The sequence below is a fragment of the Plectropomus leopardus genome, chromosome 5 (genome assembly GCF_026936395.1).
Source record: "Plectropomus leopardus strain MGB_pleo_1.0 chromosome 5, ASM2693639v1, whole genome shotgun sequence".
Classification (NCBI taxonomy): domain Eukaryota; kingdom Metazoa; phylum Chordata; class Actinopteri; order Perciformes; family Serranidae; genus Plectropomus; species Plectropomus leopardus.
In genome coordinates, this window is record NC_142180.1 from 17,774,988 (window position 1) to 17,800,405 (window position 25,418).

Below are 25,418 nucleotides of genomic sequence, written 5' to 3' on the forward strand. Positions count from 1 at the left end.
CAGTCTTCCTCAACAGATGGAGTTTGAAATATTTTTGTTTAAACTATGGAGTTTACGTCACTTTTTTTAAACGGTAGTGTGCTAAATTTAGAAAGGAAAGCATGAGTAACAAAATCTTTCCACTTTACCGCTGGCTGCAGTTTATAGTGGGCAGTCTGGCTCATACACTATAGCCATGATTACGCTGCCACCTCGCGTTAGTCTCGGGTAACTACATGTTTTTAACACGGTGTGACGTAATGGTTTCCTAGCCATTCAGCTGTCTCTGGTGTGGCGGATTTGAAATTGAGGCGGGCGAAGGCGGAAGAGATGAGGGGACAATAACAAACAGAGGGAGCTCTGTTACCTCACCATTTCTTGGATCTTATTCAAATGGATTTTTATCCACTTTAAAACAACGCACTGAACTTTATTTGCGTCCGTTTCACATATTTGTATGACGTGTATTGTTTGTAGTTATCGCAAACTGAGTGAAGTAGTCGCTAGTTAGCTAGACGGTAAGTTCATTTTAACGTTTTTATGTTCAGCCATGTCGTTATTTAGTGTTCAAGCGAGGAAGCATACAGCTTATTATGATCATCTAATGGCTGCGTCCAGGACACCGGGCAGAGATCGCCCGGCAGAGCGAAAAGCGACGGACACAACGGTTAGCAAAAGTGAGATAACATCCGGAGACTCCGCGTCTGAGGACAGCAGGTTATCCGATAAAAGCCGACAGGTAAACAGGACTTATGTCATCTCTGCGCTATCAAAAAGTGGCAGCAGTCAGGGCACTCCTCACCGTGGCCGACTCACTCTGCAGAGGAGGTCAAGGAGGAAGACCGGGTCTGAAACAGCGGAGAAAACAATGGCTGAAAGCAGCCAGAATAGCACACCAGCTCCGGAGAAGAGACTGACCCTGCAGCGCAGGACACGGACTCCCTCGATGGGTAAAAGCGCATACGGGCACCGTGGGGTCAGCGGCACCGGCCTGCAGCCCACTCCAAAAATACTCAGTGAACCAAACGGTAGGACACCTGGATTGTTCAGGTCTATGAGTTTAAGAGCAACTGCTGCTTCTGAGGAGACCCAGGGGAGGCCTGCGCTCTGCAAAACGCCCTCCTCTTCTACTAACACAAAACTGCAGCAAGAAGACCAGGCCCAAACCTTTAAAACCCCTACCAGAAAGACCCAGTTTGAGAAAATCGCCGCTAAGAGAGAAGTATTCGAGAGACTGGCAGGGAGAGGCGCACCAAAAACAGTGGTGGTCAAATCTGCAAGTCTAGAGAGGCCCAAACCCCGAGCACAGCAAGCAGAATACACAAAACCGGTTCCAGCTCCTCGGGTCAGCAAGGCGTCTGCAGGTGTGCACAAGACGAACTGCACGCTGCACGCGAGAAAGACATCCACCTCAAACCAAAAAGGAGACGTGACCCAGACCAGGACCTCCACTCCAGCTCCAGAACCTGCAGAGCATCTCCTGTCCCGTCACAGCGAGGCCCTGAAACAGCAGGATTCATTCAAGATGGAAAACAGTGCAGTGACTGTTGCAGTCCGTGTTCGCCCTTTTAATGCCAGGTTTGTGATGCAGCATTTGTCTAAAAGGAAGGATAGATGATGTCTGTCAACATGTAAGGGTCTGGGGTTCCATGTGTAACGTCCGAGCCTTCTGAAGGTGTCATCTGCCCTATTTATATGATAAACTAAGCTGCAGTTTGTCAGACCTTGTGAAATGAAACCATTTGGATGTAAGTAAGACAGTCAACTTAACTGACAGTCACAGACCCAAAAATATAAACACCTTTATAAGAAAATAGCAATGTATCTCACAACATTTCTTAAACATCTCTTCTTTAAATGGAAACAAGGCATCAAGTGGCGTGTATAAACACACCTGTACAGTGTGCACAATACTAAGCTGTGAAAATAGTATCAAGGCCAGTGTATCTTTGTTAAATAAGTAATTTTTTTTCAAGGAAAAAAGTCAAACATTTTCCAGTTGCTTCTTTTCTTTGTCAAATGCATAATTGATATGACAATTTGAAGATTAATTGATAAATAGAAATAATATTCAGTTGCAGGTTGTATACACATTTTCTAAATGCGGGTGGAGAACAAATCAATTTCTGAAATAATTTCTTTAATTGTTCCCTCTCTGTTTTAGGGAGAAGGCAGAGAAGGCTTTGCAGGTCATCTTCATGAACGGTCAGGAGACTTCTGTCCAGCATCCGGACTCCAAACAGAGCTACACCTTCACCTATGACTTCTCCTTCTGCTCGGTGGATGAGTGTGACCCCACCTTCGCCAGTCAGCAGACGGTGTACGAGACACTGGCTAAACCTCTGCTGCTGAGAGCCTTCGAAGGATTCAACACCTGCCTGTTTGCTTATGGCCAGACGGGCTCTGGGAAGTCATACACGTGAGGGTTTTTGGTTGATTAAAGTGAACCACTGAAACTCTTCCCCTCAACTATCTTAATTGTTTTGCTCTTTTACAAAACACACCCTGTAAAGTGTGGATTTTGGGGTATGCATTTTAAATTGTTATCAGTCAACGATCAGTTTCATTTATTTGTAACCTTTGTTGTTTAGGATGATGGGCTTTGGAGAAGAGGAAGGAGTCATCCCGCGATTCTGTCAGGAGCTTTTCTCTAGATTGGCATCCATGGAAAACAAAGAGGTAAAAACTTTATCTCTGGTTCAATGCCCCAAACATATTTTGTGTCTTCTTTTCTTTTAAGTTAATGAACTGTTACAAAATGTCTTGGGGCTACAATTTTTCTCCAGAAAACTCTAAGATAAAACTTAAAAGACCTGAATGTCTACATGAACAATCTTTCTTTTCCCCTGGTTACATAACTGATAACTGGGTTGTTATATTTCAGATCAAATGCCATGTAGAGATGAGCTATTTTGAGGTTTACAATGAGAAGATCCATGACCTGCTTGTGACCCGAGATGAGCCAAACCAGAGGAGGATGCCTGTGAGTAGTTTGCAACTATTGGCAGCGACATCATCACATAAATCAGTTCCCCTGCCTGTTGGAGAGCGAAACGTTCTTGGACTTTACTTTGATTCTCTGCCAAGTTAGCATTTACAATCTGATTACCTAACATTTTAAGAGATGCACTCTAGCTCACCATGCTTAATGCATACAGTTTTTTAAATAGTCATCGATAGGACTGAATAACCTGACAATAAACAGTTAAGATATAATCTTGTTCATGTATTTCCAGCTGAGGGTGAGGGAGCATCCAGTCCATGGTCCCTATGTTGCCGACCTCTCCTCGTAAGAAATCTTTAATTCCTTTTTCTATTTTACTCTTCAGTCAAGGCCAACAGTACATTCTTGAACTGTGAGATTTGCAGAATTGCTCACTTTGTTATTTCTTCACAGGAATATTGTGAGCTCCTACAATGACATTGAGGTAGGGTGACACTGCTGTCAATATATTTTTTCTTTGTAGATCCTCAGCCTTTAGCAGATGCTCTCTAACATAAATGTCTGAATAAGTCTATGAAAATCCAAAGTTATGGTAGTAGCATTGTAATTTGGGTAACTTATCTAAGAACAACTTTGAATGAGTGAATAAGTCAGGGTTCAGTGTCGGGTAGAGTGAGAGGCTGCAATGAAATACAGAAATCAGTGTTTGACTGAATAAGAAAGCCTTGAAAGTGCACCTTTTGATAGAAGTGCTGAGTATTAAATATATATATTCAAAGCTGAAAACCACAAAAAAGGTGCCACACTATGACAGCGAGTCATAAATGCCAGTGTCCTTCTTCTCTTTAGGGCTGGCTGGAGCTGGGCAACAAGCAGAGAGCCACAGCAGCCACAGGAATGAATGACAAGAGCTCCAGATCTCACTCAGTCTTCACACTGGTTATGACGCAGACTCAGGTATGTCCTCTCGACTTCACTGTAAGTCACACATCGCACAAAATGAATTTTGCTTAATAAATTCTGTAAGGTTATGATAAAAAAAAAAAAAATACCATAATATATGGCACTGCATTTATTTTTCCAGTTTTGTAATAATGAGTGTATGAATAAGTTCACGCTGCAGCAAAACACTAACTAACTCAGGCTGTTGTGTTTAAGCTCAGTGTCACACATCCCATAATGAGTTTGTCGGTGTGCTTGTTTACAGACTGAGTTTGTGGAGGGTGAGGAACATGACCACAGTATTACCAGCAGGATCAACCTGGTGGACCTGGCAGGCAGCGAACGCTGTAACTCAGCCCAGACAAGTGGAGACCGACTCAGGGTACACACACACGTGCACATACACACACACAGACGCACGCGGCATGCTATTCGAAGTTATTGCTGCTTAATCGTGAGAATGAGCTTTTCTCCATTCCACATCGTTGTTAATTGAACATACTTGTTTTTTCTCCTTTTGCTTAGATACTTTTAGCAACTGCTATATAATCAAAAGATGTTTGTTATATCATTTCACAACTTCATTTTGGGTCCTGCAATTTATGATGTTTTTTTTCATTAATGTGACACTTTCAAACAAAAAACCCAAACTTGAAAATGTTTATCATTAGTTATTTTATCATTAGGTGTGTCTTCAACTGATTCTTAGACTGAGCTGTTGGAAAGGTTTAGTTTTGTTCAGGCACATTTATTTGGTCCGCAATTTATCTGTCTCAGGATACTCTTTGCTTTTTAATAACAGGAGGGTGCTAGCATCAACAAATCCCTGCTTACCCTCGGAAAGGTCATCTCTGCCCTGTCAGAGCAGGCACTGAGCAGAAAGAAGGTCTTCATACCGTACAGAGAGTCCATCCTGACATGGTGAGAGATCTGAATGCTTGTTCATATTTAGCTGTTGTGGAATACAATGGTTTTGTAAGCTGTCTTTATTATTTTTTATATATAAGAAACAAAAACCAAACCAGCCTACAGGTTTTTTTGTCGTATACCAAAGTTTTGTGTGATATGTCTAAGACAGACTTAAATGAACAATGAAAATTCAAGAAAATGCAAATTAAAATACATTATATGCATTTTATTAATTATAAATGGGGTGCATTTAGAATTTATAGAACTGAAAAAACAATCTCACCAAAGTACCTTTTATATTTCCTCCAACTACAGCAGTAAAGAAGCTCTCATTTCCAATTTTGAAGGATGATCCTGACCTAATCCCATTTTTCTCCTACCCAGGCTGTTGAAGGAGAGCCTCGGTGGTAATTCCAAGACGGCCATGATCGCCACACTGAGCCCAGCTGGCAGCAATGTGGAGGAGAGCCTGAGCACTCTGCGCTATGCCCAGCAGGCCCGCACCATCATTAATGTGGCAAAGGTCAATGAGGACACCAGCGCCAAGCTCATCAGAGGTCAGACACTTGAAATATCCACATTCAGAAATCTCTGTTGGACTTTTTTGAGCTTTGGTCTATTTTATATCACTTTGTGTAACTGCAATATGATTTATAAAACAGTTATTTATCTAAACTTAAATGTAGTAGTAATTATTATTATTCTGTTTCATCTGTATATATGTGAACTTCACTGTACATGCAGCACCCGTATGTCCTCATTCATATTCATTCATTTATTCATTCAATAATCGCCTTGCTATATTGAGCAGTGTTGTTAGAATCGTCCTGACATTACAGGTGTGAACAGTATTTGCACACTGGAGGAACCTCAGAGAGTAAAATTCTGCTTTAAAGCAACATATCGTCTGTCTGTCCATTAGCTCTTTCTTCTTCTGCCTCTCTTTGTTTCTGTCTCGCCGTCTCTGTATGCATGCTTTCTCTTTCTTTATACGTGAATGTCTGTCTTTCTATTTGTGTCTTGCTCTTGATCTCCATCGCTCTCCTCCTCTAACACACACTCTCTGTCTGCCCATCAATCCATCACTAGCTTATGCACTACCCGGTTCAATTAAGGCCTGGCCCTAACCTTGCCTCCAGGCCATATTTATGCACTGTCAGCCGCACATGGCGGCTAACTGTCATGCAAGTATTATTTTTCATGAGATGATTGTGCTGCTGTTTGACATTTTTAGCACTAAGGGGAGCTCTTGCTGTGGATTTCTCTCAGATCACCTGTCAGTGTGTGATACTCAAAGTTAATGTGACTCAAACATTACAAATCAGGTCAATGTAATAAGGGACATTGTTTGGCTGCTCACTGACGAAATCTGAATAGTTCTGTTTGGTCTATTAAAGTCACGTCTTCAAACACTACAGACTTTTATATAACTTCCTGGAATTTGACTGGTGTTCATTTATTTTAGCTTGACAAAGTAATTTGTACAAAACTTTGTGTGTTTTCAGAGTTGAAGGCAGAGGTGGAGAAGCTGCGTGCGGCCCAGATGAGCTCCCAGGGTATTGAACCAGAGAGGGTCAGGCTGTTCCAACAGGAGATTGCCGGCCTGAGGAACAGACTCTGCCAGCAAGAGAAAGAAATGGTCGAGGCCAACCGGTCAGCATAGCTGCAATAATTCTACCTTTATTATTTCATTCATCCTCAGCAACAGACCCAGATATTATCAGTCTCCTTTTAAGGAGGTCAAAGTGAAAGCTGTCTGAGGTTTCCGCAGTTTGATTAACCCTTGAAGCAAATTGACTTCGCAGTTTTTTATTGTGTGTTCAGATATGTGTGTATATTTGCATGTATTTGTTCTGTTGTCATACGTACACGTTGGTTTGATTTTTCTCATCTTGCACACACTGTTGCAGAATTTGATTTGTTTTCCATTGAAACTGTAAACAATGGAATGATGCTAACATACAAATATTAGATTTTAAGTATTACATTAAAATACTTTACTTAAAAAAAGGGAGTACAAATACTCACGAAGTATGTTTCAAGGTTGATGTTTTTCTTTTCGGAAAATTTAGTCAGTGAGCAGGTTTATAAGAGATTGAGTAAAGGAGACATCTGAGAGTAGAATCTGATCTGAACTGATACATTTTTTGTTATATTTATCTTATTTTCTGCCAGGGCATGGAGAGAGAAACTGGAGCAAGCTGAAATCCGAAAACGTGAGGAGACCAAAGAGTTGCAGGTCACTTTTCTAGCCTTTGTCAACATTTATTTTCATTTTTTTTTACCATCCTACAGTAAACACAGCACTTTTGATTTACCTGTGTAAAGGCTTTCATTGGCCTTGTCCAACAGGTTAATAATATTTTCGCCATGCTGACCATAACATGTCAAAGTACAAAATCCTTGTACAAGCTGTAATAAATTTTCTTGAGTCCACATACTAATAACAATGTGTGAAAAAGTGTCTGGAAATGTATTCTGTTTTCAGAAAGCCGGTGTCACATTCAAGGTGGACAATCGTCTTCCCAACCTGGTTAACCTGAATGAGGATCCTCAGCTGTCAGAGATGCTTCTCTACATGATCAAGGAGGGTCGGACCACAGTGGGCAAGCTCAAGCCTGAGTCCAGGCATGACATCCAGCTGACAGGAGCCCTCATCGCTGACCAACACTGGTAAAGAAAAAGTGCTGGAGGGGTTTGAAAATGCTAGTGGCAGGAGCGATTGCATTTAATATACATAGTAAATATAAGCTGGTCTTTTTGCAGTCTTGCATGTGTGCTTATTCAACAGAAGTGCATCACTTGTTTATTTCCTAATATAGTTACATTTTATTTACTAATTTTAGCCATCTTTATAATGGAGCTATTACCTATTTTCTCTTTTTAGCTACAGCAGGCATCCAACATAAAAAAAATATATACATGCCTTTTCTTCTTTTTGTTTTTTTTTTAGTGTCATAACCAACATCCAGGGCACTGTCAGCATCACTCCCATGGACAACGCCAAGACATTTGTTAATGGAAATCTCATATCTGAATCCACTGTCCTGCACCATGTAAGTAGTGAAGTTTAACATTGTTCTGTGGAGTAACTTATAGTAAGATTTGTGCAGTGATTTCTTTGTGCTTATTTGTAATTTGCTCTATAATAAACTCACCCATTAAATGTTTTATTATGAATTTATCTATTTTCATCTCTACGCTCATGGTTTCCAGGGCGACAGGGTGATTCTTGGTGGAGACCACTACTTCCGCTTCAACCACCCAGCAGAGGTGCAGTCTGGGAAGCGGGTGTCATGTTGGACAGGTGCAGGCGATGGCCACAAAGACTTTGAATTTGCCAAAAACGAGCTACTTGCGGCTCAAAGAGCTCAGTGAGTGCCAAAGACCAGAAGATAAAATAATCACAGTCTTTTTAAAATGTTTTTTAAGAGACAACATCTGTTTGCACAGACTAATAGTGAAAACCAGAACTCCTTTTAAGCCATCTTTGTGTGTGCCAGGCTGGAAGCAGAAATTGAAGAAGCCCATTTGAAAGCAAAAGAAGAGATGATGCAGGGAATCCAGATGGCAAAAGAGGTTGCCCAGAAAGAGCTATCTGACCAGAAAACGCTTTATGAAGAAAAGATCCGAGCCCTTGAGCGAGAGCTGGTAGGCAAAACTTTGCATCTTGTTTTGTAATGAGCACCTGAAACATTCTACCTTCCATTTGTATTGTATTGCTGATCTGTTGATATTCTACAATTTTTTAGCTGTACTGCTGTTACAGTTATTGGAATTTAGTTTGCATGAAGATGATACCAAACTGACAAAATGAGCATATTTTCTTAAACCTTGTGTAATATATTGCAGTATTGCAGCACCATCAAATAGTCCTTGTCATGTATAGTCTTTAACTTGCACCCTGTTGATTTGTGCTACCAATGCTAAGTAATACCAAATATAATTGATGCAGAATGAGGAGACTGAGCGGAAGCGTCAGCAGGAGTTGGACCAGCAGAGGGTGGCCAGCCAGATGGCAGAGCTTAAAATGGCCAAGCAGGAGCTGGAGCAGGAGGTGGACACCCACAAGAAACGCATCCGCCTGCACATGGAGGCCCAGGTCAGAACCCTGAAATTTACTTCTGACTGTAATGACGTTCACTGTTTTAAGTCCCTGGAAAGTATTTTCTGTGCTAAACATGTTCTGTCGGAAAAAATGGACAGTTACACCCCCGCGCACAAATATGTCTACACTGCTTTATCCTGCTGTCAATGTCGATTACCCTTTTCAAAATATTTGAATATGAGCTGTGTTACTGATCTTATTTATTGCCTTCACACGAGTGAGCTAATCTCTTTTTTTCTCCTGGAAGAGACAGTGTGTACATTTAGAGTCTAGACATCTTGATCTACTACAGTCAGTGATGCGGAGTAGTGGGTGGTAGAGCTGCAGGATCTTTAGAAGTATGACATTTTAAACTGATCTCATTTCAGCCTTTCTGCGTTTTTTTTTCCTCTCTTGATCCTCAGAAGTCAATCCAAGATAAGATAAGCCTTAATTGATCCCCAGAGGGGAAATCTGAATTTTGCAGCAGCACACAGATAAAAATAAGGACAGATAAATTGGAAGTGAAAATAAAATAAAAAAATAAGAATGCATAAAATAAGAGGTATGTAAAACTAGTAAGAGCAGAAGTAAAAAAATAAAAAGTATATATACAAGAGCATTTAAAGACAAAGTTATGTTGTAACCCACAAGTTGGAAATACTGATTATTCCTATAACCGTAAAGGACTCCTTCATTTGCTCATTCTCATCATCTCTGATGATCTAAAATGAGCTTTAGAAGTGTCATGTTTAACTGATGGGCCATTTGGGATGTGTTTTGAGGTGTGGTGAATCTTGGCTTTAGGCATAATGTCTTGGCCTGGTGGTTTTTAATATTGTGTACATTTACCATGATTCACCCCAGGCGATGGAGGAACACCGTGTGTGTCAAGCGAAGATTGTTGACGCCCTGGAGGCAGAGAAGAGGAAGATCAGCAAAGAGCTTGAGGAGATGCAGAAGAAAAGAGCCCTAAGGGAAAATCGCACTCCCCGAAATGGTGAGAGCTTTTAACTCACTTCTGAGCACTTATTGGAGCAAGGAACCACAATGACAGTTCACACCATACAAGTGGAGTTCCAGATGCGTGGGTTTGTTCTTACCAGAAACATTAGAGTAGAGAGAGTTTGCCAGGACATGTATAAACACTTAACATCAATTTAAAAGGAGCAGAGGAGGAGGCAATTCCACTGAATATTTTTTGGGACAACTCTTATATAGGTGGTGTGTCTTCAGCACTACCACTATACAATATGGGTAACTTATCAAACAATCTTGAAACTGTTGTTATAGGATGAATCCCTTGAGTCCACTGCTACCACATCAGGCTGAAATAAAGTCCACCTAAGACAGACGCTCCTTGACTCAGGGACGTTTGTTGTACGGAGTTAATGTGTGTCATGTCTGTATTTCAGTGTCTCCACAGTGGGATGCCATGAAGTTATCCCTGATGATTGAGGAAGCAAATAAGATCAGTGCTAAACTGAAGAAAAACACAGTCTTCAGCAGGTATGAAAACACATGATTGGGACACAGTTTTTATATGATGTGATTTATTAGATGCATTACAACCCCATGAAACATCTGTAAACCTATAGAGGTGTCACAGGAGCAAGTATCATCCTTATTAAGCCAAAAAAATAACTCTGACTCTTCCTCTGTTGTAGACACGAAAGCTCTGAAGATGAGAACCTGAAGCAGGGCGGTCTGCTACAGGTGCGGGTTCAAAACACAAAGCTGGGCATCTCTACTTTTTGGAGCCTGGACAAGTTCCAAAACAACATTGCTGCCATGAGGGAACTCGATCAGGTCCGCCAGAAACCACTTCAGCCTTTCAAGTCATTACTTTTTTTGAGTGAATGAAAGCAAAGAATATATCTGACCCTTGACTAATTAAAAATGTTCTCAAATCAAACTGATACTAAAACAGAGCTAAAACTCCAAATTGCCAATGAAGGTGAACATCTTTATTTAAAATAAGGGATGCTGAGAATTTCTAGCTGCATAGACAGTATTTATGGAATTTTATTGGACAGTATTTTGGGGCACTGTGTATAGAATCAGAAAGCTAATGGACGTAATAGACATAACAAGCTTATAAATGACTACCAGCGAAATGCTTTAAAATTCGTACAAGGCTTGTGTGCATACCCACTTATTTAATTTTATCAGTGCTCTGATAAGCTAAAGTATGATGCCTGTTGAGTGAAGCATATACAACCAGCCGGCCTGTCTGTTCCTCATTCTGCATACTCAGTGTGTGACATCAGCTCAAGTGAAACTGCCAATTTCCCAGGCGTTTGACCTTATTTACAGTCCAGAATGGGTTGTTTTATTCCTGACAGATGGATGCTGCCTCACTTTGCTGTGCTTTTCTCATTAAGTTGAGTAAATGAGACTGGGCATGTCAGCAATAGTTTACTCTCCGCAGGGGGATTCCACCTCTAAAGATGACGACGTGTTTTATGACCCTGATGATGAGTGGGAGCAAGATATATCGGCCTCTTCTGCCTCCACATCCTCCTCTTCACGCCGGAGGTAATTATCCAGCTTTTCCTCTCTCCTCCTATCTATCAGCCAATCTTCCCAACACCTTACCTGTGCATTTACTTTAGATTTTGGGGGCTTAGTTGGTATTTCTGTACAATTATTTGAAGTGTGTGTAAGCAAGTGTTCAGGGAAGTACAGGTGTAGTGTTTTGTGTCCACCTTACTGTTGTTTACAGTGCCTGGGATTTAGACAGACAATACTTACACATTACAGCGTGTGGGTCCTAAACCCACAGCCCTCCTTCTCAACTGAACTCAGAGCCTTTTGTACTCTTTTAATGTGAACAATGTGTCAGAAAATGGATGTACTATATACGGAAAGTTGAACTGTATGTGGATGGAACACGGAAAATCATTTTTGGAAGATTTTGCTTATTTTCACAAAGTCATCCTAGTTTCCAGCAATGTGATTTACAGCCTGGCACATATTTTTGACGTTCAACACGTCCTTCTTTCTCGCATGAAAAGATGATGTGAAGTCGCTGCCCACAAAATATTTCTTTCTTTATTATTTTTCCTCTGTTTATTAATTTCATTTCCATGAAGGCCAGGCCGTAGGGTTTAGAAAAGGAAAGGGCACTGAGGGTCCCTGTGTTTTTCTCTCTACAAACCACAAGCCAAAGATATACACACACACACACACACACACACACACACACACACACACACACACACTTACAAAGCACCTAGTACACGCAGAACCCCCAATATTTTCCCCTAACATTGTTGTTTTTCTTGTTAACCATGCTTATGGCCCTCCTGGTGGTGCCTGGACTACCAGCAGAGCCAGCCAAATGACACATGGCACAGGCTCTGTGGTTCCTTCACCCATTCTCTCCCTGACTCCATTAAATCCATGCCTGCCCACAGTCATAGCTGTTTACTGGCCTTACCTCCTCTAGGTTGTTCATAAGAATGAGTATATATTCTACCACTGAACTCATTTAACCCCCCGAGTTAAGCATGCATCCTTGCAGAATAACACCAAATCCACGTCTTAACCATGTCCAGAGATAGTTTGAGAAGTGCTGCCCACATTAATAAATGTAGTCTGTCTCCAATCCCCTCATAATGTCAGCAAAAAAGAATTATGGCACTCTGATCCAAAAGCCACACATATGAAAAACATTACAGGCAATACAGAGAGTAGCAGACTTTCACATTGGTTCATTTAGAAAAGTATTGGCACAGCAAACGTACAGAGAAACCTCAAGCTGCAGTAAGTACAATGGTTTCCGCACTCGATGCTGAAAGAAACCGTTTTTAAAGAAAATTCCAGATTAATTCTAATTACACCGGGGCACCTAGTCATTCTGAATGACAGCATCATCTTGCCTAATAACTATGAATGTAAATACAAAATGCCAGCAGGGTACTTAACAGTGTTTTGCTTCTGGTTTGTTCGACATCAGGAGCAGAAGCTTCTTGAAAAGCAGGAGAATCTCAGGACGTCTTTACGAGATCCGGGTCCATCCAATTCAGAGCCTCCACAACAGCTCCTCGCAGTCTGCTGGTGAGGCAATGATCAAAATGACTGAATGATAGTTTCAGTTTTTTAAACAAGTATTTGGAGCCTTCTAGTAGTGGGGAAATTGTGATGGCAAATATTTTGGGGGGAAAACAATTGTAGGGCAGGGTTTTTTTTTTGTTTTAATTTATCTTTGATGTCTAAAATGCTTCTCCATTAATGTGAAGGTTGAGGAGACAATGCAGTAATTTAGGGTGATTACTGTGAAATAAGGACCAGAAGCTACACTTTATTTTGCAATAAACAAATGATTACTGTAACACAGTGTTGTAAGAATGAGGTCTGGTGAGGTCATGTCTGTACACCCCATCTCCTTACTGTGTCTGACTCAGGGTTAATGGGTGGGGCCAAACTGACCTCCACCCATTCCAGCAGCACAGACTTGGCCATGCTTGGCATCTGCAAGGAGCTGTCTGGCCAATCCGTGGCCCGTCTACGTGGTTGTAGTGGGACAGAAGAAAGCATGGCAGACAGGTTGGCCTCTGATCTTAACTTGATGTACATGGCAGTCCAAACCATAGCTGACCAATACGACAGCCTGGGTGATGACAGCCAGGAGAACGGTGAGCTACAACCTAAAATCCAACCTATTGTGAGTGACGAGAAAAACGAGCTGATTAGGATGACAGTTAATTAAACAAAATAATAACCAAGCAGATGCTGTTGTTTCATTATTTAATTCATTAGTAGTCAAAGGTGATGGCTAACTATAGTTAAGGTAACAACTTCACTTTGCATCTTTCTATGTCAATGTCTGACAAACCAACACCAGAAGAAAAAAATAAGGGTTTGCTTTAATTCCTCTATTTTACTGACATTTCTAAAAAGAAAATGTCCAACTCATTTTCAGACTATTGTCAGAAAACTCAGGATCCCCTTCTTTCTTTTTCTGGCTTACTGCTTATGTTTCCGTTATTATGCCTTTTTCTCCTGCAGTGTTTGCGTGCAGCTTGGTGGCCAAGACACAACTGATCAAGGCCACCACAGCCATAGAGAGTGCAGTGTTTGCAACCATGCAGTTGTTGGCCATTGCGAAACCCTGCTCCGGCCGGCTCTACACTATTGCCGAAGAACTCAAGAGCCAAGTCAAGAAGATGGGAGGATTCTTCCAGCTGCTTATTCAGGTGACCATAGAAACATAAAACCCTATATTAAATGCAGTCTGCAACACTATAGTGTGCTTTTTCTGGCCGTTGCAGTCGTAGTACAAAATCTGAGCTGAAAAATTATTTTCAGTTGAGTGTAGTTGGACAGTGGGTGCTGGCTAATCAAAATGCATAGCATTAATTGACGTGTCTTAGCTCTGAGCTGTTTGAGCTGTCTATGGAAATGGCAAAGCAGAGGGAATTCTCAACCTTGAGCCCCAAACAGAACATGAATATATGAAAAATAAATCTAAATTCCTTACCAGCCCCAGCACCTAAACAAGCACAGTTTTCCTCTCATTTCTGATTTTTCACATTCACTAGCATTTTCATTTATTTACTGATCCCTCAGACTGTGTCGACAATTTTGTTGGCTTGCTTGCATTGATTTGCTGTTAGATCAATTTTAATTCAACCTGTTTGTTTGGGCTGACTTTATGCTGACTAAAAAATGGAAAACTTTCTCATTCAGGGTTGTGAATCTGAGATCACATCGATGGTGACAGATGCACGGAGGAAGAGCAGTCAGTGCCTGGATGCAGCATTGTTTGCACTTAGCCACCTGGCGGCAGTGACGGGCACGCCACTGAATGTTATGGGGCGGGGCACCCAGGCCACAGGCAAGGTAACACCACCATTAATACAGGAGCAGCTACTATCTCTTTCAGAGCTCTGGGGTCCGCTGTAATCAAGCCCCCACTCCACAATACCTGAGAATGGAATATTAGCTGTGTGGGCTGGGGAATGACTGAGCCGAAAAAGGATATGGCTTGCTTGATTTGTTAATGAGCAAATGCAGCGTTATTTCATTATGTTGTGTAAACATGTAATAAGGAAAGATTTAGAATTATCACAGTCTTTTAAGGGTGCACGGCATTTAGTGCAAGGGGACTGTGAACGACATTATAAGATTTATTTTATTAAGTATTTTATTATGAGTGTTTAGCATATCTCTACATATTTGTAAACAATGATAGCAAAGAAAGACTGCTAGAAACTCACCAATAGAAAGTCCAGTTTTCAAAGACTCCCAGTGCTGCTGTGCGTAGATAGTTTTCCTGATAGGGGATCTCTGGGATCTCAGTAAGAACCAAAGATGTCAAAAACTTGGGCAAAAGGACTTAAAGTATAACCGATTGGCCAGACCCAATATATTGTCCAATATTACACTTTTGCAGAAAAAATTTCATTTGTATATGTGTGGGTCAATAAGTAACATGACATGGAAGTTCAGAAGAGCCAAACTAGGTTTGAGATCATTTAGAAACGGTGTCTTTATAACAGGGTTTGTTGATCAGAGAGAACCAACAAGTTGTAATTTTACACTAGCAAATGTACTGCTTAATAATTGTCTTGTTCACCGTTCTTTAAAAAAAAAAACAACTAATATAGAGATCTGTATTAAAATTGGTTTGTGTTATTTTCAAAGGAAATACTAAACTCTTAAATATAAGCATCAGTATCGGCTTCAAACATTAAATATTGGCCAAAACATACTTCTAATACTCTGATCTAAACCATCAGGGATATCCTGTTTGTTGTGTTTATTGTATTTTATAACTTTTGTGACTGACCAGAGAAGAGTTATAAAAAATATGATGATAATAATGTGATTTGTTATTACATATTACATCTTTTCAGCAATCAGTTGTCCTGTGTCTGCTGAGGGGGACCAATAAAGCTGTCAGCTCTCTTTTAGAGGAGAGCCTCACCGTCACCAGAGAGATGCTGAGAGATGCTCAGCTGGCCTACCCTCGGAGCCCAGTAAGAGATCATAACCTGACTGTGTCATTTGTTACAGGGTCCTCTCTTATTTATTTTATTTTTTTAAAAATCATTCTGTCACTAATCATCATGGTCATAGAATAAGATTCTGTGTCGATAATTTACTTTCTGTAAAGGTACGGGTCATCATACCTAAAAAAGAGGTGACAATGATTATCCATCTCTGCTTCCAGCTCTTGCAGAGTCTAAAATCCAAGACCCTTGACTTGGCTCGTGTTCTGCAGAACTACATGCATTGTTATATCACGGTGAGTTTCAACAGCACAACCAACTCCATGCTAGTAGTTATGTTAACATTGTAAATAGGCTTCTAATCATAGGAACCATAATGGTCACATGGGTGTTAATTATGTTGGCCCTCTAGAAATGTCATTAGTAACTCCTCAGTGCTTCCCTCCCATTATTTCCTGTCGCACACATGATTCTCAGGGTCATGGGAAATCTTAAAAAGTCATGGAATTTCCTCAGTGGCATGGAAATAGTAAAAATCATAGAAAAATTTGGAAAAGTCATGGGAGTTTGTTGTTAGTAGCTGTTGACATAATATAGCTTCAATGTGTGCTGTGGTGTGAAATTTTAGTTTGCCATCGTGTATGTTCACTTTCTCCCTGTTTTCAGTGTCTCCCTTCATGTACGCCAGCCAGATGAAATTATGCTTGAATCTGAAAAGTTTGAAAAACAGCAGGCGAGTGGGGCAAGACTTTTTCAAAGAAAATATCATGGGTCCTTAAAAAAGTCATGGAAAAGTTTTGAAATTTTGTCCATGAAAATGTGTGGGATTTCTGGATTCTAAACAAGGATTGCAACAATCATTTTAACTACAACTCACCTGAAATAGTTTATTTTACTTTACAGTTTCATGATGTTTCATATTCTAGTTTACCAAGAAAAAAATCGATATTTAAAAAATTCCGAATGTTGGCATAAAAATTAAGAAGTCGATTAAGGCATTGGCTATCAGCTGTCTGCAGCTTCATTCCAAAAACTACAGTATTTTGGAAGTAAACTATGGTTAAAAGACATAAAACATGATCAGCAAAGCTTTCTTGGACGTGCAAATGTTTAAAACAATCTTCCACCCTGACACAGGCTTGAATGTTACAGATTAATACCCCCCCACACACAGCAGCCCGTTAAAGATGCCACTCAGCCTTTATTGCTCCTGTAAAGCTCAATGCTCTTTAGGCTTATCTCTCTGCAGTCGCCCCACGGCGATCGTTCAGGTAATGAATGTGTTGAATGAAGTGGCATCAGTCACAGCTAACAGGCTTGTTTGCCGTTATCTTAGCCACACAAAGTAGCAGTTTTTTTGTTATAACCAATCACGTACATGTAAGCGCAGGGGCATTTTGCCGCCCACAACGTCATTGCAGTCAAATAAACCTGAGTTATAGCCTGAGGCAGCTATTTCATAGTGTTGTTTTGAGAAAGACATTCAACACAGGACTGTGTATGTGCATGGTCAGTGCTGTAAACGCATCTGTGAATTACTATATAGCTTGCAGCTCATCAGAAAATGGCAACTGGTGGTATAAAAGAATAAAAGTTGCTTTTTCATCGATTTATGGAACTATCATCCCTAATTAGGTTAAGTTGATTGGTTGAGTTGAGGCCTGTCATTATCAAATGGGTATTTTCTAATGACTTGTGTATTGTCCAGTGGTGTGCTCCTGTATGATGTAATTGTTGGTTGCATTACATTTAGTCCTGTTTATTTGCTCTGTCTTGTAGTCATGTTTTGGGTGTGTTCATGTTTTCAAACAGGAGAGAGAGACTGACCCAGAGGAGGGGGAGGAGGAGGCCTTAGCTTCCCAGTTGCAGAGACTGAGGACTGCAGCGACCAAGCTGTTCCAGCTGAACCAGGCCATCAGACAACTGCAGTCCTGTCTGTCTACCGCCCTGCGAGGTGACGCTTATGACACACACACACAGTCTGGATGTTTAGCTAAAACATAATCTAGTGTAACCTACATAGCACAGCAACAGTATGTATCCCTTCGCAATATTTGTCCTTCACTATTTTAATTATTAAATGGTTTTCTAAATGTCCAGTTACGGTATCATGCAACAAAGAGGCAATTTCAGTAAAAAACTAAATAATAAAGCTTCACTATTATATTACTTTGTTACTTTAGTGTTAACAACAACTGATTATTTTCATTCAGTTTGTGTATCAGTGAATATAATGAACTTTTATGCTGTGACAGGTGTGGATTTATTGGATGTTGAGCTTTCCCCTTGTTTCAGCTAATCAGAGCATATTCCCTTATATATAATGGCATGAAATTCTGTATCCTTTCTGAAGCCCTGACGAAGACCCATAGTGTTCAAAACATGTTGACTTTTTAATGATTTAGCCACTATAATAAAGGCCATTTTATGTAATTCCTTCCTCATTTTTCATATTTTTGGAGTGCCTGGATTTCCCTCCCGTTTGATCCTGTCTGTTCCCATTTTCCATGAGCATCCGATACAAGTTTGTGACCTGCGTTTGATTGTGGTCTACAGAGCAACCAGTCATTTCTCTCTTTTTTTCTGTCTTGATTTGCATTTGTCTTGATATGTCTTGAATTATAGTTTTGTTGCTTTTTTTCATGTATTATTGTTATTATACTTGTGTACTGAAGTAAAAGAGTTTTCAGGGTTGGTTTACTGTCAGAGCGGCCGACAGACAAATGCAGCATGAATTAAACCACCCTCAGTCACAGTGAACTAGATTATCGTGGTTGTAGGTGTAATTTACCTGATCTGACTGTCATTCTTAATCCAGGACAAGACAGAGACTCCAACCTCAGCAGCAGCAGAGAGCTGATCTCTTCCTCTGCAAAGGCTGTCGATGAGCTGATCATTGGTCTGTCCAAGGAGGGAGCACTGCTGTCCCTGCAGCTTCCCGTCCTTCAAAGTGTCATGACTGCACGAGACGAGCTCCACTCTTCCCTGCAGTCCCTGTCGTCCTGGAAGTCACAGGAAGCAGGAGAGAGCAGAAGCTCTGCCGCTTCAGATAAGAGCACAGAAGATGAAATCTCAACTAAAGAAACTCACAGTGCTGTTAGAAATCGGGTCGTGACAAAGATAGTGCACACTCTTCCTCCAGGTGTGTCGTCCGCAGGCAGCTTACACTGGGTGTGATGTGCATTTATACGATGGTAACTCGTATGATGTGCTCACATCAGGTATTATTTACTGTAAAAATTTAACTGGTGATATAGAAAAAACTTTTTCTGGTAACAACAAATGGGTTGTGGGTATTTTTTGTACACTCAGATGTCACCAACCTGGCAGCACAGGCAGCAAACACTAAAGGGACTTCTTTAGTGTTGCCATCCATGTTGATAACAAAGTTATATGTACATACTTCCCACTCTGCTTTCTAAATGTGGGCAAAATCTGCATATTTTTATGGGGTATTTTTTCAATTACAAAGAAAACAAAAAAGCTAATTGTAATTTGCTGTTAAAAGAGCTTTAACATAATTTGTAGAGTTAAACAGTTATTCATGATAGATAGAAACATTTAGAAACAGTAACTGGCTCTAAGGAGAATGCTTACTCATGCTTTACCAGGCCTTCTCTGTCACTAAATTATTCTTTGTTGCATTTATTTTTCATATAAACATGCAAAATTTCAATATAAGACAGTGCGGGTACCGTTTTTTTGCATGTTTTGTTGTCACTTTTACGTAAAGATTTGCTCTTAAATGTTGTATGACACTGCAACTATTTGCACTCAGGAGAGACTTGTATACATAGCGTTTCATCATGGATTTTAACACAGCTGTGTTTTTTGTCTTTTTAGGCTTTTGTATCACTTGATAAATTTGATATGTCAAAATAATATAGCAACTTGAACTTCTAAAATAAATTCACATGGCTTGATTTGATAAGGATCCAAAACTTTGATATTTCATTTGATTATACTGTAAGCGGTGGACTCTTGATTGCACCTTAAATATAATAACAAAATTACTGTACAGTCCTCATTGTAAGTGGGAAATGTTAAAGAAATACTTCACCCACAGAATGACCATTTTATATATTTACCAGTCACACAGTGTTACCTTCATTACGTGAAGAAAACTTTGTTTTTCTCACATGGATCAACAAAAATGGCAAACTATATTAAAATTAAAAGAGGATTGGATTATTTTGCAAGCGTTATGTGAGACTTTGTAAACGAATGTTTTAATATAGTTTTACTGTTAAACATTGCCTCTAATCAGTCAGTTTGCCAATGTCTGTGGGGGCATGCTAGAAAAAAATACATTTTCCATATGAATAAAAGGAAACCCGGTTTGACTGATTGATAGACAAATGATCATTTTGTGGGTGAAGCATTCTTTTAAACATGTTTATCAAAACATTCATACAGGACATGTTCCTAAATTGGCCTACCTTGTAGTAAATATAATGTTGAAATTATATGAGAAGAGTCCACAGCTTTTACACATAGTGCATACTGAACTATATAAAGCATTTTGTCCTTGACATTCTTGCCTGTAAGATATTTGCCTCTCTCTGTTGTAGTTTGACAACAAAAGTTACTCCGTGCATTCATCTCAGTAGTAACTTCATTGTAGGTTAAATTGCAGTATAATTTTTATGAATGGTGGGGTACTGCCTGGTGGTCCCTGTCTCCCATGCAATGATGTCTTGACATTATTGTGCCTCTAACAAGGCACATTATTGCAAGCCTCTAGTTTAACTTGACCGCCTGGAACATTCTCAAGGGCTCCTGTAGGTCCTTGAACCCTACTTTTCTCTCTGCGGGTTACACCCATTCCTCCTCTCTGCAGCTTCCTCTGCATCCTCCCCTCATGCTCTCTGGAGTCAGCCATCGAGGGTTCCCCTGCACTTCAGTGACGGACAGATCACAGCTGAGAAGAAAACCTACGTTTACAAACTTTGGACTGAGGAATTTAAGCCCCCAAAAACGTCGCTTCAGTGGTTGAATGCTGCCTTCACTGACACGACGCGATTGGAATGAGAAGACGCGCAAAAAAGTTTTTATCAAGACGACGAGTTCAGGTAAAAAAAAAAAATCGATACGTTTAGCTTTTTATGCTTAAATTATATAAGAAACCACGGTGAGCAGAACTTACGTCCCATTCTCAGCTGATTAAAATGTTTTGTTGTTTTTCCCCCCAGGATGCAATGGTTATTGTTCCCCAATGTATTAGGCCTGCTGGTAAGTACTTGATCTTTGTGTTTACGTTTTCACACCTGAAGAATATTTTAGACGATGAATTTCACATTTCATTAAGAAGAAAGATTTCAGAGTTGTGCAGAACGCCTTTTCCCAATCACTTCTGTTTAACCAACTTATTTCTTTGAAAATTAAGCCCCAAATTCGAAGAAACTGTGTAAAGTTATTTTCTAATTAGACCTTAGCCTAAAGGTTGTGGAGATGAAAAAAAAGTCACGGTTATTTGTGTCACTAAAATCATCAATGGAATCATCAATCAGTTCCCTGCAGTGCTTCAGGGGAAATTTTGCCTGCAGTTTAAAGTCTAGTATGTAAGATTCAGTGGCATCTAGTGGTGAGTTTTCAAAACTGAAACTTCACAAAAGCCTGTTATATTGACGCGAAGACGCGCAAACGCGAATGGCTTTTTCAAGAGCAAGTGTTAAATTTGGCCATCCTGGGCTTCTGTAGAACCAAAAGGCGGACTAGCCATAAAGGGCTCATTCTAAGCTAAGAAAACATAACGATTCTTATTTTCAGGTGATTATAAACTAATGAAAACGTGATTATGAATATTATACACCATTTTTTGCCAATAGATGCCCCTAAATCTTCCACGCTATCTATTGAACTTGATCACGAGTTAGCCTAAATGTAACACTAACATTTATTTATTTATTTATTTAAAAAAAGACAAACATTTGAAAGTAGCCTGTTTTGTGTTAACTTTAGGCCTGAAATATACAGCTGTTGCTTCATACAACCAGCAAATAACTAAGCTTATAACTTATGTTTCAGGTTTGTTTCCACAGCTATGACAGTGTTTCAGGTGAGTCTCTTCCTACTTCTCTGTTGAGTTAAGCCTGAATTGAAGGTAAGTTAAGTAGCTGTCCTCTGGCTCATGAGAAGTCGGTTGATCCATTTAACCCTTAGAAACCTTGAGCAACATCACTTTTCTTGTGCGTCTTTCAGACACCTTTCACGAGTGCTTAACATGTTGAACCCTGAGCAAATTGGTACAGTATCTTTCAAAAACATGGAAAAGGGGCAATGGGAAAATTAAACAAATACTAAGAAATGTCCCACAAATTTCAAGACATTAGTAGATTTAGAAAGTTATTTGAAAAAACCTGGGGAAAAATGTCAAAGATACGGACAAACTTTTTTTCAAATGATGTTACAAAATGATCAGAATTTTTTAACACTTTTTCCAGGTTATATCTGTGGGGTTTTTAAAAACTTTATTTCTCTTACTAATTACAGGTAATTTTCTTGTACTTTTTACCAAATCTGCTAAGTTTTGGCTCATTGCTTCTGTCATTGCTCATTGCCTTATTTCCATGTTTTTAAATGAAATCAAGTTTGCTTAGGTTTCAGAGGGTTAAGTTATGTGCCATTTTTGTTATAGGCCACGCTCCTGCTCCCCTTTTACACAATTGGCATGAACAAAAGGAACAGAAGCACACCTTCACACACACGCGCAATTCACCTCCATGCCAAATTTCAGCCTTTTAACTGTGGCCGACAAAGGGTGGGGACATTTTTGGCAACCTACAGACAGAGCAACATATAGATCTTTAAAAAAAATCTTAATTGGAAATGGTGGGAAGGGAGTAAGTTTTACTGAAGTGGACAGGTCAATATATTGAAAAAACAAACATGTTAGAGCCACACAAGCTCTGCTCCACTGAAGAGGCGACAAATGGCGGCACACAAACACATCAGGTCTGTGTGGGCCGATGAGGAGGCTAATGTTTTTTAATTTAACACATGAAATAAACTTAAATACCATATGTTGCATGCTTTCCACATGGTTTACCATTGTTTGAGGTTTGCCTAATGCTCTTTTAATGACGTCTTGTTACGCCCTCTTCTGCTGCATAGGTTAAAAAGTACCCAACTGGAAAATTAGTGCCACCAGCTGCATATCTTGATGTGTCCAGACAATACTTATCAGTAGTGTTTGGAAATGCACACTAATTTTGAAGATTTTCTCAAAATTTGAAAAAAATTTGCACAAGATTTGAATGAAGATTTAACTTAAGTGTGCAACCTGCTCTCACAGGCACCATCAGTCATTTTATTTTGGCAGTTGTACTGCTTTACCACAGGTTTTAACCCATAAGGCATAACACTGATTGCAGCATGAAGCCCCAGATGTCCTTGGGATGTCAAACAAACAAATCAAAACACTGTTAGACATTTCAGCCTGAATTTTTTTTATCAAGCTGTTTGGGGGTCTCTCCACTAATTCCTCTAACTCCTGTCCTCTTTTTTGAACAGCCTATACCCTTGAAACTAGAAACCAGACATACGCTGATTCCTACTATCAGTATGTGCCTGATCGCCTGCAGTGGAACAGTGCAGGAGAATGGTGTAACCAGCGTTTTGGGGCCTTAGTCACTGCCTCCAACCCTGCAGAGAAGCAAGAGCTAGCCAGCTTTTTAAAATCCCTGAACATCTCTCAGCCTGTGTGGATTGCCAGGAAAGCCATGACACGTCTGACAAGTAGGTACAGTGTGCCATTTGTGACAATTTATATTAAGAAATGATCTCCCTTTCTTTTTATATAGTAGGCTCATTGTTTTTTTCATCCAAGACACCTTTCCGCCCACTCACTGGCTTAACGAAAGGGTAATAGAATATGAAATGGGACTGACGATGCTGCCACACAGTGCTCTCAGCCATAGTGAATAAATGTTTCCCAAGTGTTTACCGTAGAAATGGGACCTCAAAAAGGAATTTTGTTATTCTTCTTTTCCAAGAGCTGTGGCAGGATTTTTCCTCCTTAGTAATGCCTCTGTCATCTCTCTGTGTGGGGTGAAACTACAGGTTCCACTGAGACTCTGATTCTGGAGTTCAACGAGCGCTCGAACAGGAAGCATGCCCGTCTCCTGCACACGTTCCCCTCCATGGACTCTGTGACTGTTTGCACCCGTCTTCGCTTCAATCCAAATTGCTCTGGAATCTCCGCCGTATTTTCTTATTCCATCCAGTCATATATTAATGAGTTCCAGCTCCGCGTGAACCTGATCCAGGGCAGGTCTGTGAAGCTGGCTCTGCTGGTCCACGGCATTCATGGATCTTATGTGGAGGCCTTTGACCACGACGACTCCTGGCACTCTGTGTGCGTTTCTTGGAGCCAGAATGGTGGACGATGGTCACTATTTGCTGACGGCCTTGTGGTCTCTAGGGATGATCGCCTAAGTTCGAACAGCATTGGCCCAAACGGCCTTTTCATCATCGGACAGGAGCAGGACACCTTTGGGGGTTCATTTAAGAGGGATGAGTCATTCTCAGGGAGCATCACCGAGCTGCACATATGGGATCGGGTGCTGAACAGCAGTGAAATCTACACCATGGAAAAGCTGTGTTCACCCGTTTCCTCTGGGCTGGTGTTCAAGTGGAGTGAAGCAGCCATGAAAATAGACCCCTCCCTTACGCAGCTGCGGAGAGACAGCCCATGTCAAGGTACATTTGTTAGGATGCAGCATGAAAAAGCTGAAGAGTTACCAGACTCTAAAAGCTAATGTAATCAGCAAGAACAGGAAAGGTTTACAACATAAAAAGAGACTCAAGTCAATCTCCAAGGTCCAGTGATATAGTTAAGCACTGCTTTCAAATGCTGTTTACAGTTTAGATAATTTGGCACCAGGGCTGGGTGGAGTTGCTACACAGAACGAAACAATCACATAGAGACCATTTGAAAGTCATTTTGGACTACATACTTTTCAGTAACATGCCAAGATCTGAACTGGCCTGATGTGGTAAACTCCACCCATCTGGCCTTGCAAGCAGGGTAAAATAAATACTGTAAATTAATTTCAGATACAACTAGATGCACATCTTCCCCGTCTCTGTTTCATCTTCCACAACTCCCACACTCTCTAATCTTTCTTATCAGGCCCAATCATGACGTAAGTTGAATATAGAATAGAAATAAAACATAGAAATTGATCCTAAATACCAATAATTAAACAGGGGGTCACTAAAACTGTGGTCAACTAATCTAATTGAAAAAGGGAAACAGTTAGGAAAAGAGTGACAATGAAGTGCTCAGAAAAAAGCAGTTCACAAAACTCTCAAAAAGTGAATTTATTCTTTTTTTAAAAAACAAAGCTTAAACAGTAGTTCCCAACTGGTCCCAAGTGCTGTATTTTATCTAAGGTGTGGACCTCAAACTAATGGCAAAGGAGACATCTGGACCCTTTGGCTGGAGCAGTTGGGAACCACTGGCTCAGAACATGAGCTCAGAATGTGAAAACATATGAACTGCAGGAATACTTTTCTGTAAAAGACCAAGAATTTTGGCTAAGTGTAACCTCGGCTTTTTCATGATCTACTCCAGATCTTTTTTTCCAGCTCTGAT

The 25,418-nt window shown here is 40.3% G+C and overlaps 2 protein-coding genes across 2 annotated transcripts in view; both read left to right on the forward strand.

The window, feature by feature from the left end:
* The first annotated feature begins 308 nt into the window (after window positions 1–308).
* Window positions 309–20,315, forward strand: kif14 (kinesin family member 14). Its single transcript, XM_042512041.2, has 29 exons — window positions 309–1,557; window positions 2,144–2,398; window positions 2,571–2,658; window positions 2,864–2,962; window positions 3,216–3,268; window positions 3,377–3,407; window positions 3,773–3,880; window positions 4,131–4,247; window positions 4,668–4,786; window positions 5,159–5,331; window positions 6,280–6,427; window positions 6,950–7,013; window positions 7,263–7,447; window positions 7,728–7,830; window positions 7,991–8,148; window positions 8,278–8,425; window positions 8,730–8,876; window positions 9,729–9,861; window positions 10,277–10,370; window positions 10,529–10,670; window positions 11,293–11,399; window positions 12,823–12,923; window positions 13,271–13,501; window positions 13,875–14,062; window positions 14,556–14,708; window positions 15,725–15,847; window positions 16,042–16,116; window positions 17,633–17,774; window positions 18,639–20,315. The coding sequence occupies exons 1-29, from the start codon at window positions 530–532 to the stop codon at window positions 18,995–18,997; spliced, it is 4,872 nt and encodes a 1,623-aa protein (XP_042367975.2). The 5' UTR covers window positions 309–529; the 3' UTR covers window positions 18,998–20,315.
* Window positions 20,316–20,699: 384 nt separating this feature from the next.
* The window catches only part of LOC121965627 (adhesion G protein-coupled receptor D2), a 99,521-nt gene continuing 94,802 nt past the window's right edge, over window positions 20,700–25,418 (forward strand). The window contains exons 1-5 of the mRNA XM_088077648.1: window positions 20,700–20,892; window positions 21,013–21,052; window positions 21,848–21,878; window positions 23,333–23,557; window positions 23,882–24,520. Coding sequence (XP_087933774.1) covers window positions 21,014–21,052; window positions 21,848–21,878; window positions 23,333–23,557; window positions 23,882–24,520 — 934 coding nt within the window. The 5' untranslated portion in view covers window positions 20,700–20,892; window position 21,013. The remainder of the gene's footprint in view (window positions 20,893–21,012; window positions 21,053–21,847; window positions 21,879–23,332; window positions 23,558–23,881; window positions 24,521–25,418) is intronic.

Coding starts and splice junctions, on each gene's coding strand:
- kif14 (XM_042512041.2), top strand. CDS start 530: ATGTCGTTATTTAGTGTTCAAGCGAGGAAGCATACAGCTTATTATGAT. Junction 3,881..4,130: donor TGGTTATGACGCAGACTCAG/GTATGTCCTCTC, acceptor GCTTGTTTACAG/ACTGAGTTTGTGGAGGGTGA. Junction 10,371..10,528: donor AAAAACACAGTCTTCAGCAG/GTATGAAAACAC, acceptor CCTCTGTTGTAG/ACACGAAAGCTCTGAAGATG.